Source organism: Anguilla anguilla, chromosome 12 (assembly GCF_013347855.1).
Source record: "Anguilla anguilla isolate fAngAng1 chromosome 12, fAngAng1.pri, whole genome shotgun sequence".
Lineage (NCBI taxonomy): Eukaryota > Metazoa > Chordata > Actinopteri > Anguilliformes > Anguillidae > Anguilla > Anguilla anguilla.
In genome coordinates this window covers 16,901,110-16,919,721 of record NC_049212.1, presented here as the reverse complement: position 1 = coordinate 16,919,721, position 18,612 = coordinate 16,901,110, and the positions used below count along the sequence as shown (strand labels likewise).

Here is an 18,612-nt window from a genome sequence, read left to right as displayed (position 1 = left end):
CACTTTGTTAATGAGGAGGTCATAGGTGAATGGGCAGACTTGTTCAAGGTCCACCAGAAAGGCCACAAATATGCTTCAATAACAGCTGTTTACAGCAGCGGTGTGAAGAAGGGCATCTCTGAATGCACAGCATTTCAAACCTTGAAACAGATGGGCTACAGCATAAAACCATGCTGGGCTCCACTCCTGTCAGCTAAGAACAGGAAGATGAAGCTACAGTTGGCATGTGATCACTGAAGATTGTAAAAACATTGTCTGGTCTGATGAATCTTAATCTCTGCTGTGAAGATAGTAGGGTCAGAATTTGAGATAAATAGCTTGAATCCACAGATCCATCTTTTGAATGCCACAGCATACCTAGAAACTTGATGAGTATGTGCATCACTGTATAGGCACAGTCTACATTTTTTTCGAATTGATTTTTACAGCAGGATAATGCACCATGTCACAAAGCGTGCTTCTTCTCAAGATGGTTCCATGAACATGACAGTGACTTTAGTTTACTCCAGTTTACACAGTCCCCAGATCTCAATCTAATAGAGCACCTTTGGGATGAAGTGGAATGGGAGGTTTGTGGCATGAATGTGTGACTGGAAAATCTGCAGGAACTATTTAGACTAGAATGTTATTTAGTCAGGATGGACCAGAATCATTAAGGAATGTTTCAGGCTCTTTGTTGAATCCAAGCCACAAAGAATTCAGACTGTTCTGGAGACAAAAGGCTAACCCTAACCCAATACTGGTCGTTCGTTGTTATGGATGCAGCATTTGTTATATCTGTTACTGTATGTGTTGTTATTTAGTGTGTGAAAACTTAATTCCCAACAGAGAGACCAGAAGTGTAGTTTCTTGGTATTCCTTTTTGTTGGTGATAGAATGGAACTCTGTGGAAGGACTGTTGAGACAAACTATCCCTTTCTCCTACAGAAACTGGCCTCTGTTTCTCCTGATCTGCCCAAACTTATCAACTCTCTGAACATGCGACAGTCAAAAGAGAATGAGATCCTGCTCCTGGGTGGCATTGAGGTCAGCAATACTCTTCCACCAGAGTCCACCCACCATCAGGTAACTCCACCACTCCTTTTCGCAGACTCCGCCCACCAAAAGCAGTGGCTCCAATGAACACAGTTCAGTGAGTGGCACTGTCTTAAATGTGATGCTTTTCCTGCCCTCAGGGTCAGCGTACAGCGGACGTGTGTCTGGTACAGTGTGTAAGGGGTCAGTCACTCACCCAGCCCAGCAGCATCATATACCAGATCAACAAATTTCTGATTGGCCTGGAGTCGGGCCAGGAGCAGCAGCCACACGGCCGCTCCGTGGGACAGCGAGGTGAAGATGACACTAACCGCTCGGTCTCCTCCATCGAGGAGGACTTTCTCACCGCTTCCGAGTACCTGGGAGATGACAGCGAGGAGGACCCGTTCCGAAATGGTGACTGCCCCAGATGTGCAACAACACCTGTTGTTTGTACCACACGTCTTTAGCTTTCACTGTCATTACTTACGGTTCCCTATTCACCACGGGCCAGTTGCACCAGCTGCGCATAAGTAAGAAACTAAGCCTAGTTGTAATGTAAGTCTTTACTAGGTTACAACTTGCGCACTACTAAAAACCTGTTACACCAGACATCACAGTTAGAAGGCAACCCTAAATATAAACTAAATATTTACGCAGGCCATTGACCTGGAATAACGATGTAATTAATATTGTTCAATGACAAACCAATTCAAATGTATTAAAGAATTGGTTGATAACAAGAAAAAAAGACAAAACGCTTAGGTACAACATGCTTTTAAAATAATCTCCTCCATGGACATGCCGTATTAATAAAGTCATTTTTAATAATTATACTAAAGAATAGTGCCTTGATTATTATAGTTTTTTCTCGTTCTCAGCCAATTGAATAGACTGTTTTCAAAGAGCACCTTCCATAGATCACTGTTTTCCTATGTTTTTGGCATCCTCACAACGCTCCTTTTTTCTTGCTTTTTTTCTTTCCCCATTTTGAAGAATTGCTTAAAAACCCCGGCAACATTATGGGTATAACTGTGTTTAAAATATGAGTGCAAACCCATTAGTTTGGTAGAAAAAGGAACTCAGTTTTCTCCATTATAGCCCATGGGGAAATTCAGAAGTGTGGTTGATGCCATATTGGTTGCTCCATTACTTTGCGAAGAGCTTACACCCTACTAAGTTTTGTGTTAAGGACACATGGTGCAAGCAAATTTAGTAGCTGCCTAGTCGTAGTAGCTAGTAGTAGCTTAGTAACTAGTAGCCTTTACATTCCAACTTAAGGGAGAACTTAAGAAAAGCTGGTGCAGCCCTACCCAGTACCTTTCTATTGCACCTTTAATAATCTACAGCACTACTCATGTAACAAATGAATTGTGTTGTTCAATATACTCTCCGCCACTTGTTTGTATTACACTAAATTATCTTGTTCATCTTTAGAGTGACCTGTGCTAATAAGAAATAATATGAACCAGTACCGCTGTACCAGTGCAGTACCATATGGTATATAATTTCATTAGCTGAGCTCCTTCCTCTGGGTGGCTTATTCCTTCCATGTCATATCTTAAATGAGATATCTGTGCCTGTATCTAAAGTTATATGATTATAAGTTATATGAGCTAGACAAAGGTCACTTTGCAGATTCATATCATTTCACTTTGAACCAAAATGAATAATAGATACATATTCCTGTGCATTCAGCCGTATCTAAAATGAGCATCCCTATTTGGGCGGCCTGTCACCTTCCCTTTGTAACACTTAATTACTGGACCCGTTCTTCTCTGGGCATGCCTTGGAATGCGTGTAGCTGAAAGCAACTCCAGTAAAATGAATCAATGCATATCATCATCAGCATGATTATGGCCTTAGGATTTCAGGGTCCTTCCTAATCTATAATTAATCTCTCGTATGAAATTGGAACTAACACAGTGTGAAGGTTATGTTCTCCTCCGCTTCTCCAATATGCACGATCAGATCATCCCAGATAAACTCTGTTGGTTAGGGGAGGAGGAGGAGGGATTTCCCAGGAAGCATCAGACGGCTGGCTGTTTTACAAAAGATGTATCTCCCTGGTTCAACAGTGCATGTCCCTCCCTGCAGATGCGCAGACGGGGCTGACTGGACCACTGCACTAATGACTGTGCATATCTCTTCCTGCAGATGCTGACTGTGGGGATGCTGTCACTGAGCCCCCTGAGGAGGGCGCGCGCAGTAGCGTGCCGCGAGGTCTGAGGGTACGCCTAAGTAAGCGGGACGGGAGTGAGGACTCAGAGGTGACCATATGTGCCGCATCAGAAACGCCCCCGGGGTCCTGTCCATTTGGGACCAACCCACAGAGAGTCAGCCATGGCAGACAGCCCAGCCCCCTCAGCAAACAGGAGTCTGCTGGCCACTATGCCACCAACCTGGCAGAATCCGTCCTGCAGGATGCTTTCATCCGCCTGTCCCAGGACTCACCTTCCTTCAGCACAGAGGCGGCTGTAAGCGTGTCTGCAGGCACCCACACGGAAGACCTCCCGAATGCACGCACTCGGTCCTTCGAGCTTCCTAAAATTGTCATAGTGCAGAGTCCTGATAACTGTGAAGGGGTGGCAGATTGGCCTGGGAGCGTGTCCTCAAATACCACGACAGAGCAAGATGCCCCTCACCAGCCCCCTGGGTTTGAGCCCTGCCCCCTGCTTCAACCTGGACATTCTCCCAAAGCTGTGGAACTGGCTCTGGCATGTGCAGCTAATGTGATTGGGACAATCTCCAGCCCCCAGGTTACAGAGCAGCTAGCACTGGAGAGAAAGCCAGAGGAGGAGGAGGAGGAGGCTGAAAGTAGGGAGGACTCAACTGGCGAGGACTACTCCGTCTCCTCTGCAGTGTGTAGCATGGCGCAGATGGTGGGTGCAGTTGCTGTGGTGGATCTTGCTGGGGAGGAAGATGAGTCCCAAGGGTCATATCCTCCAGGTGAGACCTATTCCCCATCAGTTGGACTCCTGTCTGCAGCACAGGCTTCTACTGCCATCACTCTTCACAGCGACATTGCAGAGGGAACCAGCATCCAGCCGTTTTGTACCAGCGTCGCTCGGGTTCTCCTCAATGAGGCGTCAGCAGTTCTCTCTCAGTCTGGGGAGTGTAAGAGCATTTCAGACTTCCTGAAATCTACCCAATACAAAATTGTGGAGGCCATAACGCATCAGGAAAAACCAAGTGTTGATGAGATTGATGTTGATGATTCTACCCACATGGTTGCTGACAGCATTTTTAAACATGCCCTCGAGAAAGCTATGAAGAGAAAAGAGTTGGAGGCCCCTGGCAAAGATGTGCCTGACATTCAGGGCTTTCTTCTGGAAAGTATCAACAACCTTCTGTTCGATGTACTTTCTATAACATCAAAGAAAATCAGTGACATTTCAAAGTGTGATAAAGGGTCACTTGTTACACGAGAAACTGAAGTCCACTCCAAAGATTGTGAAGCTGCCATAAAACCAAGCAGGGAGACATTAAGCCAATTACAGAATCTCACTGCGCTCAGTCACCCTGAGAATTGTGAGCACCAGAACAGTCTGCTTCACTGCACAGGTAAGCCGTTATCCTTTTCAGGGAAGAATAAAGAAGAAAGTGTGCTGGAGGAGGAGGATAAAACAGGCTCACTGTGCTCTCGTAATGATAATGATCAGCAGAAAGTGTCTCTGATGACAGGCACCACCTCCCCCATCAAAGAAGGCCCTGACTTCCAGTTCCAGCCTTGCAAGAGCAACAGATCTCCAAACTCTACTGACCCAAAGTATCCTCCCACAGAGCTGTCCACCCCAATCGATTCATCAGCCAGTATTGACAGGCTCAAGGGCAGAGCAGTGAGAGAAAATGAAAGTAAATCTTCTGTGCTGACCCCTCAGCAATCACTGTCCTCTTCAGGGCCCATGGTCATGTCAAAGACAGAAGAGGAGTTCGGATCCCCTGTGTCTTGTTTTGCAGATGATCTTGCAAGCACTGTGGTTTCCATGGCCACAGAACTTGCAGCAATTTGTTTGGAGAACTCAAGTGGGAAACAGCCCTGGTTCTGTGCCCTTAAAGGTGGGTCCGGGGTGGGACCAGAGGGTTATTTTTTGCCCTGTCGCCCTTCAATAAGGAGGAAGGAGGTACAAAGCAGCACAGTGGTTACCAAGAAACACCGTCCACCACGTCTTAGTGAGATCAAGCGCAAAACAGAGGAGCAACCAGAGCTAATGGAGCGGCTGGTCAACCGGGTGATGGATGAGTCTGTGAATCCGGATGAGCCTCCTGACCCCTTTGCTGCATTTGCTTCTGAGGTCACTGCCAAGATCATGAGCTGCACAGAGTTCAATGTGGTGGACACCTCGAAAGCAGGTCAACCCCGAAACAGGCTGCAGTGTGAGCGCTGGAGCCGGGGGAAGGCAGCCAGCTATGAGAGTATCCCAGAGGAAGACCTCGATGCTTCAAATCTAGCTAAAACCCTGGGCCTAGGAGCACGGCTTGGTCAGAATCTGAGTCGCGGGAGTTCCATTTCTAAGCAGTCAAGCTGCGAGAGCATCACAGATGAGTTCTCCAGGTTCATGGTAAACCAGATGGAAAGTGAGGGCCGTGGCTTTGACCTGCTTCTGGACTACTATGCAGGAAAGAATGCCAGCAGCATCTTGAATTCAGCTGTACAACAGGTGGTGAGCAGAAAGAATGGTCACCTTAATGTGAGATCCACTTGTGTATCTAAGCAGTCCAGCACAGAGAGCATCACAGAGGAATTCTATAGGTTCATGCTCAGAGATATGGACAAGGAGAACAGAGACTATAGCATGACCAAAACTAAAGAGTGGAGTAATAGCCTGTTGCCTCCATCTCCAAGGTCACCCTTTTGCATTCGGCAGTCCTCCATGCCAGATCGGCGATCATCTGACTCCAGGTTGACTGTAAACTCTCCCATCAAGGCTAACTCTTTTGATGGCTTTGCTCGAAATGTGCGCGGGGACACCCTCAATATCTACCCTGCAAGCTCAGTGTCTGCAGCAGGCTTATGCAAGTCAGACTCCTGCCTCTACCAGAGAGGTCAGACGGATCAGATCACAGATATGCTCATTCATGAAACCTGGTCCAACTCCATTGAATCCCTAATGAGAAAGAACAAGATCATTGCCGATCCAGAGGACAGCGAGGACCTGGAGGGGCTTGGTGACTCACAGCCACATGTTGAGCTTTTCGCCAACCGCTTAGCAGCTGACATTGTGGAGAGCGGGAAGTCAGTACTTGGCGGTCAGCTGGAGGGCACGGTTGAACGGAAGTCCCTGCCAGTGGGAGAGAGAAGGAGGGGTTTTAAACAGTCAAGGCCTGGCTCAGGCAAAAGCAGGTCCAGCCAGGACCCACTAACCAGCACTTGGGGGAGTGACTCTGTCTGCATGACACCGCCAAGGGTCCACAGGGAAGTCCCTCTGATCCACATTGAGGGAGATCAAAGGGATGAGCTCACAGAGCGTGCTGAGAAGACCCAGTCACACCCTGGAGAGACAGTCCCAGTAATCCCTCCTCAGAGGAGCATGGAGAGAGCTCCAGTGCGCCACAGCAGGTATGCAGGTCGTGGATTTACAGTCTGTTAAACCCCCTGAGAGCCGACTGGTGCAGTGGAAGGACAGGACAAATCTAGATGATAGAATGTCACAGAGCCGTGAAAGCCTTAGAGGGCCAGTCTATTACAGCAGTCTTCTAAGCCACTGTGCCTGATCTGAGACATCAAGAGAATGAGTCTTAGAAACACAAACAACCCACACTTCACTTCCCTTATGGAATTCCTTTAGGGTTCAGTACATTATTTATATGATGGACTCATTTTCCATGATGTTCAATTGAAAGAATGTTAACTGAAATGATTAACTCCCCAGAACCTTTCTATAAGACATGTAATCAATCTTGAAAAAATTTTGTATCTTTTAATGAGTAGGTTGAGTTGACCTTGGATTTCCACCAATGATAGCAGGTTCAAGTTGTGGCTTTAGAGACAGTAGAGCTGCTATGTAATACATTTACAGCTGCCTCCTCTGCATCTGCGAAGGTCACCATAATGCCCAGTGTGTAAATGGTAGACAGAATCTCTCACGCACTGAATCAATGACGTGCATACACATACGTACACACACATACATACACACATGTGCACACACAGGCACACTTACACTCCCATTGATGAAGACGGTGGGTTATTTAAAGACAGCAGCAGCAGTTTAATGGGCATAGGAAGAAACAGACTATGCATTTTCTGGAGGCTTAGCAGAAAGAAACTACTACTACTGAGATCAGTTTGACAGGCACAGCTACTAGAGGTGGGGGCAGAGACGTGTGTGGGGTGTTTAGACTGGATGCCTTAGCCTGTGAGAGTGGATGGGGATGGAGTGGTGTAGGGGGATGGGGGGAGGCTGAGACTGTAGGAAAGGTGAAATTGGGCTGGGGTGGTGGGAGGATGAAACCAGATGAGATTCACGTAAATTGATCAAAGCGGGTGATGCTGCCATTTGCTCTCCCCAGCAGTGAAAGTGAGGGGACAGCAGTGTGCACATTGGGGGGGCAGGAGGAGCTCTCTCTTAGTGCTGGCAGTGAGGAGAGCACAGGAAGTTGGTCACAGATCGCCCCTGACGACGACCCCCAGGAAGAGACCAGTAGCTTTATCCAGCTGAGCGAGGGGTCAGTAGTCACTTGCCCCGGACGTGCGGTTTCAGCGCTGCTTGCCCTTCATCGGCTCATCGTGCTAGCACTGCTTCAGTTACTCACGCTTTCCTCTTTGATTTGTGCTCGTGCCAGCAGAGGTCTGGCCTTCTCAGCTCATAGCGGGCTTCTGACTTAGCCATTGTAATGAGCTTTGTCACGCCAGGGATCTGCATGCTGGCTGGGAACGGAGATTAGAAGCAGAGAATGAGACACCCAAAGGCAATGGGGGCGTTCTGACCTTCAATTCGCTGCAAAAGTGACCACACCGTCCTGGCTACTTATCTAAACCATTCATGCCTGAGGAATCAGCGGTACTTCTGTAGCAATGAGAAGGTAGATCTCACCTTCAGTAGGATGATCAATGGTTCAGGTTTATTCATAAAGAGAGTACGTGTAAAGGTCATGTGGGTAGCTGACAGTGAAACAGCTAGATATATTATAAGAGACTGGCAGGCAGGTTAAGCTGGGTTTATCGGTTTTGTTGATTAACGTTGCACTTATTGGTTGCACTTATTGATTATAAATGGGCCTCTGCGCCTCTGTGCCTTCTTTGTGATGCCACATTTTGTGATGCCATAACTTTAGTGTTCTCCAGTACTGTACGTCAACCTGCATAATAGTGTGTGCCAAGTGATCGTAATGTAACGTAATGCTATGTAATGTAAAGTTGGATGGAACAGGGAGGTATGGAGATGGTGATGGGATCAGGAAGCGTGATGGTAGAGAATGGTTCTCTTTAGATGGGGGACCGGATAAGATACGGTTAGATAATAGCAGTTATGGTAGGTGTAGTTTAGGACTTAAGGGCGGTGCTTATCATAAGCTTTGCTGTGAATATCATAGATACAGCTATGCAGCTCTCATCTAAGACACACGTGACTTTCATTCACCTCTTTACCTTCACTTCATCTGTGATTGGTGGTCTCTTACATGGTGACCATAACCTGCTTTCACATTATCATCTCTAAAATGAAAGATGATGAATATTATGCTGAGAAAATGATATGAGGAAGTGAGAGAGAGAGAGAGAGAGAGAGGGGGGGAGAGAGAGAGCACAAGTATATGCTGCCAAATACAGTTCAGTTGTAGCTGATGTTAATATGTGAATCACTGTCTGAAAAGTGACACTTTATGCATCATCAAGACTGATATTGCTCTCCACTTAAGTCAGTGACTATGTAAATGTGGAGAGATAAGATTTGAATTTCATTGCATTTGAATTTCAGGAATGGAAACAGCAGTGCATCCAGTCTGGGCGTGGCAGACATGGAAGCTTTTTCTGAAATGCCTCCAAGTAGACTGATCAGGTAACCGAAAAGATGCGCCCAAGCTCAGTCGTGCGTGGCACGATTTAGGCGTTTCCTGAGCATCCTTATCTAATGTTCCTCTTCCTCTTCTTCAGTGAAACAACCGAGAAGAAGAGATCTCTGAAGGGGAGTCTGGAGAATGTGGATGGTAAATATGGGCCCCTCCCTCTCAAGCCGACGTGCTGTGGTAACACAATGTGTGAGAGAATGGCAGAGAGTGCTGCAGTTCTTTAAATAACTGACACAATGCACACTTCATGATGACTAATCCCACATTTACCAGAGGACAAACTTGCCTTGGTTTAGACTTAATGTTCATGTTCATTTTGCATTCATGCAATGCAAGTTTACTCTCCTGGCTTGTGTCTGTGAAAAGATGAATTTGTGACAGGATGTAAAATAAATAGTATTGGCAAATGAGTTGTAGCACCTCTCCTGTTCCCCATTTGCATGTCTAGTGGTAAGCAGCACAGGATTTCAGCAGTTAATTACCCCAATGTTTTGGATCACATGCAAAGGTTTTTTGATCGCCTGATTGTTTCAGTGCATGCTGCTTGCTGGTAAAAGATTTACTAATCATTTTCAGGTTTTATACCCGCAAAGCAACTACAGAGCATATACCAGCACAGGAAGATGTTTATTTCAAGTGCAATGCTTTATTTAAACATCTGAGAAAACCAGGGATATATTTCACATCAAGAAAAAAAGATATGAGAGAATGAAGGGATTTACTGCAACCAGAAATTGATATTTTGTACCTGAAGTATGAATTAACAGGCATACTATCCATGCATCAATAATTGCATACTGAATGAAATAAAATAAGATGGAGCTGCAGATGGAGTTTGTCTTTAGTAGACATTGCTGTAGTTACAAAGTCTTGGATTTATACATTTACTGTATAAATACAAATATCACTTTTAGCAACAATTTTGTTGTGGTAATTAAGGAGATTTCCATTGTGTTAAAACATTTGCTACAATTAGACTCATTTAATTTCCCGTGACTAGATAAAAATATACTGTTAAAACTAAAGTTACAGTGCTCCCATTTTCCCAAGTGTACATCCAAAGAGGTTACTCTTTGCAAATAATTATTATTATTGGTCCAGTCGAAACAGCCTTGTTTATTAATTTATTTGTTTAATTAAATGCTAATTGTTACCCTAATAACTTGTAAATGTTTTACAAGACATGCAGTGAATTGCAGAACCTAATGCCACATAGTAACTTCTCTCAGCTTCCATGAGGCTAGGACAGAAAAATATTGCTCTTATCTGTTATGGGGTTTATACTCAAAAGTTGTGGTAATTGCAGTTAGCAGTCATTTCAGTGCCTCGAAGGCCAATTGATATTATTCCCACAAATTTAATTTCTTTCAGAATAAGTTTGAATACGTTTTTGGCAGCTTCTAACTTCTTTCTGCACGATTCCCCTGCCTCAGCCTAGTTTAACAGGCCTAATAAAGTTTTTCATATGGATTCATTTCCATATTGAGCTATATGTACACTATATGACTAAAAGTATCTGGACACCCCCTTGGTCTGGGACTGTTTTTCATGGTTTGGGCCAGACCCCTGAAGGCAAATCTTAATGCTACAGCATACAATCACATTATAGATGGTTCTGTGCTTCCCCAACAGTGTGGGGAAGGCCCTTTCCTGTTTCTGCATGACATCAAGGTCCCTATAGAAATGGTTTTGTTGAGAGCGGTGTGGAAGAACTTGACTGGCCTGTACAGAGCTCCAGTGGCGTAGGTTTTGTTTGAACATCGGGGGGGACACATTAAGCAGGGGGTCTGGCAGTCCTCCTCCAGGAAATTTTGAGCATCAAACACTTCATTTCCTGCATTCTGGTGAATGTTTATGCACCAATTTGTGCATTTAATGCATCAATTTAAAGGTCCTCTGCTTCTTTCATGTCTTTATTGGGGGGGGGACAAATGCACACGTTCTAAATATTGAGGTGGACGCATCCCCTGCGCCCCCCCCCCCCCCCAAAAAAAAAAAATCTACGCCTATGCAGAGCCCTGAACTCAACCCCATCCAACACCGTTGGGATCAATTGGAAAGCCAACTGCAAGCCAGGCCTAATCGCCCAATCAGTGCCCAACCTCACAAATGTTCTTCTGGCTGAATGGAAGCAAATCCATATAGCAATGCTCCAACATCTAGTATAAAGCCTTCCCAGAAGAGTGAAGGTTGTTATAGAAGCAAAGGGTGGAACAACTCCATATTAATGCTCATAATTTTGGTTGAGATGCTGGGTGTCAGGTGTCCACATACTTTGTGTTTTTGTGGTTCTGCTGCAGATCCTCTGGCGTTCTGGACCTTCTGGATGTAAATATGGGTGGTACAGTACTCCCCCATGCTCAGTGAAACTCTTGTCTTTCAGAGGGCATCTCAGGACTGTCAGTGGGGGGCAGCAGCAGTCACAGGGAGCTGCTGGTGGTGAACTGTGATCTGGAGCCTGAGGGTGTGGACTCGGAGCTGCGAGCGACCTTGCAGTGGATTGCTGCGTCTCAACTGGGAATGCCAGTGGTCTACTTCAGGAGGTCTGAAGAGAGACAGATGGAGAAGGTGGGTTCTCCTCAGGTGACAGGCTCAAATATACCTACAATACACTTTAAAGGTATTTATTTTACACTGCATCGCAACATTATTTGTAACCCTTCTGATGATATGTATGGTATATAGTAGGATTCAACAATATGGAACATTAGGACTATAAAACACACTTATACAGGCTTTTAATTATTTATCTAAATCCATCACATGCAGTACATCCTTTTTACCAACTGGCCTGGTTATATTTTTTTCAAATTTTGTTTAAGAAAGTTTAAAAAGAGACCTTAAAAATCAACTTGGTTTGGGTGCAGCCACAAGGTCTAGAGGGATAGTGTGAAACATTTGGACACATGCCACCGTGTCTGCATTTAAACAATGCTTTACCATTGAAGATCATGACCATGTATCTGTTAAGATAGCATTGATGTTGTACTAGGTATTGATAGTTTTTAGTAGTAAGATGCTGACTGTGTGTGTGTGTGTGTGTGTGTGTGTGTGTGTGTTTTTGGTGTCTTGCAGTTCCTGGAGGTGGTGCACTTTGTAAATCTGAAGTCCTGGAGAGTGAGAGAGCTCTTCAGCGCTGTGGTGCAATACTGTAACCTGCAGGAGGAAGGTGGGGGCCATTTTGTGTCCAGCCTGTTTGACTGGCTGCTAAAGACTCATTAGGCCCACTCATGTGCTCTGGCCCACACAGTGAACCCTGTGCTGTCACCGTGCCCCCTGTCGTGTTCACTGTAGAGTCCCCGAGTCTTGTGACACTGTGACCTCACCTGGAGTACAGAGCAGCTGCACTACTACATGCCCTCACCCCCCACTTTTGAAAATGAGGAAAAAATGTTTGTCAGCTGTAGCAGACATCTGTCCCTTTAAGATTAGCATGTTTCTCATTTTCAGATGCACAGGAATAAATATTTTGTAAAAATTGCAAAAAAATAAAAAATATAAAAGCAGTATTGTTTATAGCAAGGATAGTTCACAATCAGAATTTTGCGTCTGCAGATTTTTATGGGTGGAAAATTATGAGATTTCTTTAGTACCACTTGACAAGATTAAACTTTACGAAGTGTTTTACAGACAAAAAAAAGAGATTAATGTTGGTTTTAAAAGTTTAATATTCAGCAACTGGTATTGAGGGGAATCTACCCGTTTATACTCACCAACATGTCCGCTGATTTTACTGTCACTGAAATTAATTTATCCATGATTCATATAATTTTAAATTATTTTCTATAGTTGTATATATTGTATATTCTAAACTGCTGCACCTTGAAGTGAAAGACTACGGTCTGGTTTAGTTTTTAATACCACTGAGTGATGGAGGAGTAGGAGACGAGTTTGTAAAGCTGAAAATATTTGTATGTGAATCTAGTCTGTCTGAGTTTATCTGTGTACTAGTGTAGTAATGTTTTGTCAGCATTCAAAGCACACAATTAAAGCGTCTACTCTTGTCTGTTACCATATTATTGAATGTATTGACCTTTTGAAATTAATAAATTTAAGTAAGGCGTTTTTTGCACAATTCATTTATTTTAAAAGGAAAAAATAGGCTAAATGGACACATGCAAACTCAATCCCAGCTGCTTCCATAGTGCTATTGAAAACACCTACAGCATATTTTAAATTTTGACCTGATCTCAGGGACAAGTATGTTTCCTTGTTTGGCACACTACGTAAATCCAAAGACGTGACAATAACAACTTCACATTACACCAGGGGTGTATCTCAAGAGACCACACTTCCAAGAACACAAAGACTGAGAATGTATTTGATATGCAATGCCTGTTTGTGATGTAGTTACGCTACCACTACAAGACAGGCACCAGCATGTAGGTCTATCTCTAAGGCTGTGCTATTAGCTTACATTAACTTGTAAACTAATCTCAGTTATCAATATATTATCCTGATATATAATAAAGCCAAAAACACTCAATGTGTGTATCTTTTCAGTCTCATTTCACAGCCTTAATTAGTCTGTCAACATGCAAGTGCGTGTACCTAAAGGGCAGGCTCGGCTAACTCCACGCAGTCAGTCTAGCACCAGCAACAAGCAAGCCGAGCCATTCCTCATCTACAATTGCTCTCTGTAGCAGCTAGCAACTAGCTAGCACTTGCTGCAGCATACAAACTCCACTTGCCTCAAATTGATGCACGCCATGACAACATTTAATTTCATTTCATTCTTTTATTATGTTTAGGGACAATGTACAATTCTAACATAAATTTCACCAATAGAACTCTGGTGCATTGTACCAGATATAGCTATGAGATCATTTTCATCTGCAGTCCCTGGGCAGGTGTACGACAATAAACAGACAATCACATTGAAGACAAAATACATTATAAAACACATAAACTAATACATTGCAATACAGCTACAGGACATTACAATAGTAAAACATAGAGGACTTCCCTCAGAAGCACGAGAGGAGCATCCTCTAACAGTGTAAAGGTGGAAAAATATATGTGTGTGTATATATAGTTGTGTGTGTGCGTGTGTGTTTTGAAGAGAGGAGTTTATGTTGGCAAGTTTGATTTGCCTTAATCCATGTTGTGATTGGGATGTAAACATTACTGTTGTTTTTTATGTCCGAGGGGAGGAACTCCAGAGGTAAATTGATTTATTCAAGAAAGAAGACGGTCCGAGAAGCGAGTACTGGCTACAAGTTAGCTGAACCTCCCCTTTCTGAACGTCAAATTAAACTTTTTTTTAGTTATACATAATTTATGTTTTAAATGAGCTCAAATTTAGCTATTGTAACATATGTCTCACTGCATTTCATTCTAAGAAAGATTTCAGTCACATTCATTGGTGCAATGAGGTAACTGTACATTTGGGGCCAGATTTACATACATAAAACTAGCAGCACAAATTACAATATTATGAGGGCATGTTGGTGTGTTTTGCTAAAAGAATTTAAACGGTAACTACATATTCCAAAATTTTATTATTTGTAATCATAATAACAGATAAAATGTTTGATCTTGAAGGAATATATGATGTGAATAGTTAAAAATATGTAAGAACCTAGCTCTTCCCAGAATTAATTAGTTATTTTACAACTGTATTTTACAACCTGAAACTATAGTCTTATTTACTAAGGCTACAGCTAATTACACAATCAGTGAATGGTACTGCCTACTATTCACATTTTGCGTATGAAGCAGAGCTTAAAAAGCAGTTAAAAAACATATGTCTCGTATATTGAATACACACTAAAATGTCCAGTCTTAACTAAACTCCAGTTGAGTTTATATGAGTTCACTCTCGCCACTCTGTAAGTGTTTATTTATGACTGAACATTGTACAGTGTATCTTTATTGGATGTTGGGAAATTGATGTATCTTCTGGTGCCACATAAAAGTGTATCAGGCACTACAGACAGCGCGGGACAAAATGCACGATATTCCAACTGTGGCAGCAATTGCCGACTGGATTCATCCAAATGAGAGATACAGTAGTTTAAAGTTGCAAGGAGCTTGACTATGCTGGCATGGAATGGAAACGTTGTGTGGGAGGTTGTAGGTCATCTTTTATTTCTCCCAGAAGACTAACTATTTCTATGGCTGGGTTTTTGCCACAGAACTTGTAGGTGCCAGGGATTCAATGATTTTTATCTATTCCTATTACTGGCAGTTCTGTGAATTTCACAGTTTTTAGTGTTTTCTGTGATTTTTGGCAGTTTTGGAAGGGAACTATAATGCAGCCCGCAGCTGTAGTAATAAAATGCTTGATGGCTCCTGTAAACAGTCTTTTCATGCAGCTACGGTAATATTGTCAGTGACAACAGGCACTGAAAGACTCAAACCTCACAGCATGCTTTGAAGAAATAACTTTAAACTTAAAAAAATAAAAAATAAAAACTAAAAAAAAATTATTTTAATAATGCAATTTTAAAAAATTTTGTTGTTTCTAACAATGTTACAGGCGAAAAGCATGCTCTTTCTGGACAAATGCAATTTAATGCACCAGCCTATCAATGCATTTATTCATATTATTTACTAGCAGGAACTGCCCACTGATTTTTTTAAACTTCAAGCACTTGTTACTCTTGCTAAAGCTAATGATATTTCCATAATTTACCAATGCTGTGCATGAGATCTGTAGGTTAATTGTGTAATATTAATAATTAATGTTCTTAAACACTGCCTCTTTTTTCAGTTTTACTTGATTTTTAACTACTTTGCCGTCACTGCTCTGACTTTAGCAATAATTAAAATAATAATTCAAATTAATAATCTGTACCATTTGATGGTTTCTTCCTTGAGGAATAGAGATACTGTGATTCTTGTAGCAAAGATTCTCTCAGTACACCTCTGAGGACTATAACCGTGTCTCCGTCTTGGTTGTGCCTCGATTTATGCCTGCTATTTTGAGGCAGAGAAAATTTGTGCAAAAATTGACGCTCTTTAATTGCAAGAATTTTTGTAAAAACAAGAAACACTATCAGCCAGACTTATGCGCTATACTCCCTTAGATGCATATGCTTTGAGGAGAGAAGTGCACTTAGTGATGACTCGCATGCTGCGCTCCAGCCCTGTGCACCTCTTTGATAACATAAGACGCACGTTTCTGGGGCAGAGTGAGTCATATCTGCGTCTGAAAATAGTCGTAAAATTCTTAGTAAATCTGGCCCTTAGTTGTGAGCTTGTCCCATCTTATCTGTCATCACGCAATGAATGATGGGATATTCAGTCCATTCTTGTTGGGCAAGGATGCATTGAATGCATACTCAATATTTGGGGAGGGGGGGGGGGGGGGGGGGGGAGATCAAGAACACTTTTGGGATCTTTAACCATTTTCTCTTCTTTCTGTTCTTGCTTTTTAAACAGGACTTGAGCCTTTAAGTATAACGTCATACATGTACACAAGAACAGGCAAGACCACATACTGACAAATACCTCAGAAATAGACAACAACTGTAAAAAGAAGCAAAGAAGGTCTTGTATGTTATCACAGGGTGAAAAGGTGAACTCATTACCTGGATGATTATGATGATGGGAACATATCGAGTGATGGAAGCTACACCTCTGTGCACAGTTATGAATTTTTAGTGGGATACCGGAGGCATTTTTAGCAAAGGTCAGTGTGGCCACTATGTTTTTAAAGTAGATTTTAGTGTATGTCTGGAGGTCCAGTTCAGACTGTTCCATCCTTGTTGAAAACCCCCCGGCCAGGTAGTTTTCATGCTGACTTTCTGAAAGTTTGTCATTGCAGAGTCCGATTCAGACTCCAGAAGATAGTGGAAGTTTTTGGCCCCATTAACCATTTTGCATAGGCTAAATAGTTTTTGGGGGGTTTGAGGTGACCATTCAAGGGGTTATGGGCACCTTTAACTTCAAACCAAGTAAAGATATTGCGCCGGCCTTACTGTGGGACCTGAAGACCAGGCTGGCTGTAAAAGACGGTTGCAGAAACCACCAGATTAGATGAGTCGCCTGTTGCCTACACCTCACATTTTGGGTTTGGGACTTCCTCATAGCAAGTACCCGTTGTTTTTTTTTTCTTTTACCACACACACAGCCACACACACACACACACACACAGACAGGCACACAACTCTAGGTTAAGCTCACCTTAATCCTTGAAAGCTAGTGTTAGGGACGGGTTTAAGGGCTAGAGAGTACTGAATGGGAGCTTGTGTCCATGATTTTCACACGTGTCTGTGACTAGCTGGGCAACAAGCTGGTTTGCATTGCATAGGCCTACCTAAGTACAGCTCACATCGGTGGGTTTTTCCTAAATTCAGTGTGTGCACAGTAAACTTACTGTCGTGTAGCATCAGTAGGCTATTTCACTGTTGTGCGTGTTGCTTGCGTGTCATTTTCTATTTATAAAAACCGAGAGCATTCCACTCCACTGACTTCCTTAAATGGAAGCTAACACTTGCAGATGAATATCGGCTGAAAAAAGATGAAATGCGCCAGCTTGCTGAGTTTATTCAAGTTTATCTACCAGTTGATTAAAAAGCCAGACATGGCAGAGCGGCTCACAGTCAGAATGGCCCTTGTTGGTCCAAACTGCAAGAAGTGTAGGACTCCTGATGCCGGACAATGCTCTGATTAAGAGACCATAAAAACGACAGTCTTGACCTCTTACGAACTCGTACCAGAGGTGTGTTGGCAACGTTTCCACCCACTAATATGAAAATAGAAAACACATTCAGAATTCAAAAGGCAAAAGGAAAGCACATTTTAGAGGCGCTGTAGAGCAAGTAAAATTGATTAGAACATAAAAGCATCTTGCACTACTTGAAATTTTTCGTGTCACTGGATATTAAAACATGTTTGGACTACCATAAAATTGCTATATTAAGAAGAGCTGCATTGATCACAGATGATTGCGCTCACTCATAGGGCCAGTTTTGCCACAGAGAGAACTTTGTGCTCTAAGTGGAGACCTAGAAAGCGCCCAGGTGTGCACAGTGCCATTTACACTACAACAGTCAGAGAAAAACTGAGTAGGCTACAATCTGCTCCCGCTAATGTTGGCCCCGAAGGCCTTGTTTCTTGTTTTTGTAAGTAGAAAGACCATATTAACTCTGAATGTTTTAAATTCCATAGGACATCCCAGGACAGCTGTTGGGTTGCTATAGTGTCGCTGTTTTGCCTACATTAAACTGTGAGGTGTGCAGCAAAGATTTGTGTCCTGCTGGCTGTGTAACTAAAGCCTGTATCTGGGATTTGTTTGGTGCCAACAGAGCATGCTCAATCTCATAGTGGCTGATGCAGTTGAACTGACAGACTCCAGTGGCCTGAATATGTGTGCTTCGAGCAAAAGGTGTCAGTGGAAATTTTATGCCTGTGCCTCTAGATCAGTTTGAATTAGAATCTAATACGGAGAATGGCCAGGTGACTGTGATGTCAACCTTGCCTGTGCCTGGAATTGTCTTCCTATTAGGTAATGACCTCATTAAACTTTCTCAGTCTGTTGTCCCCTTTGTGACAGAAACCTGCTGTGCCTGAGGCAGATTCCTTACAAAATGAATTTCCTGAACTTTTCCCAGCTAATGCCTTTACACGCTTTTTCTTTAA

At 43.1% G+C, this 18,612-nt stretch overlaps 1 protein-coding gene across 3 annotated transcripts in view; it reads left to right on the top strand.

Moving 5' to 3' along the window:
• The window catches only part of sphkap (SPHK1 interactor, AKAP domain containing), an 80,058-nt gene extending 66,969 nt beyond the window's left edge, over nucleotides 1-13,089 (top strand). For 2 of the 3 annotated variants that reach the window (XM_035385751.1, XM_035385752.1), the window contains 8 exons: nucleotides 928-1,065; nucleotides 1,176-1,431; nucleotides 3,172-6,574; nucleotides 7,528-7,683; nucleotides 8,934-9,014; nucleotides 9,110-9,162; nucleotides 11,408-11,592; nucleotides 12,100-13,089. In XM_035385751.1, coding sequence (XP_035241642.1) covers nucleotides 928-1,065; nucleotides 1,176-1,431; nucleotides 3,172-6,574; nucleotides 7,528-7,683; nucleotides 8,934-9,014; nucleotides 9,110-9,162; nucleotides 11,408-11,592; nucleotides 12,100-12,246 — 4,419 coding nt within the window. In that variant the 3' untranslated portion in view covers nucleotides 12,247-13,089. The remainder of the gene's footprint in view (nucleotides 1-927; nucleotides 1,066-1,175; nucleotides 1,432-3,171; nucleotides 6,575-7,527; nucleotides 7,684-8,933; nucleotides 9,015-9,109; nucleotides 9,163-11,407; nucleotides 11,593-12,099) is intronic. The other variant, XM_035385754.1, reaches the window with a different exon arrangement.
• Nucleotides 13,090-18,612: the final 5,523 nt, after the last annotated feature.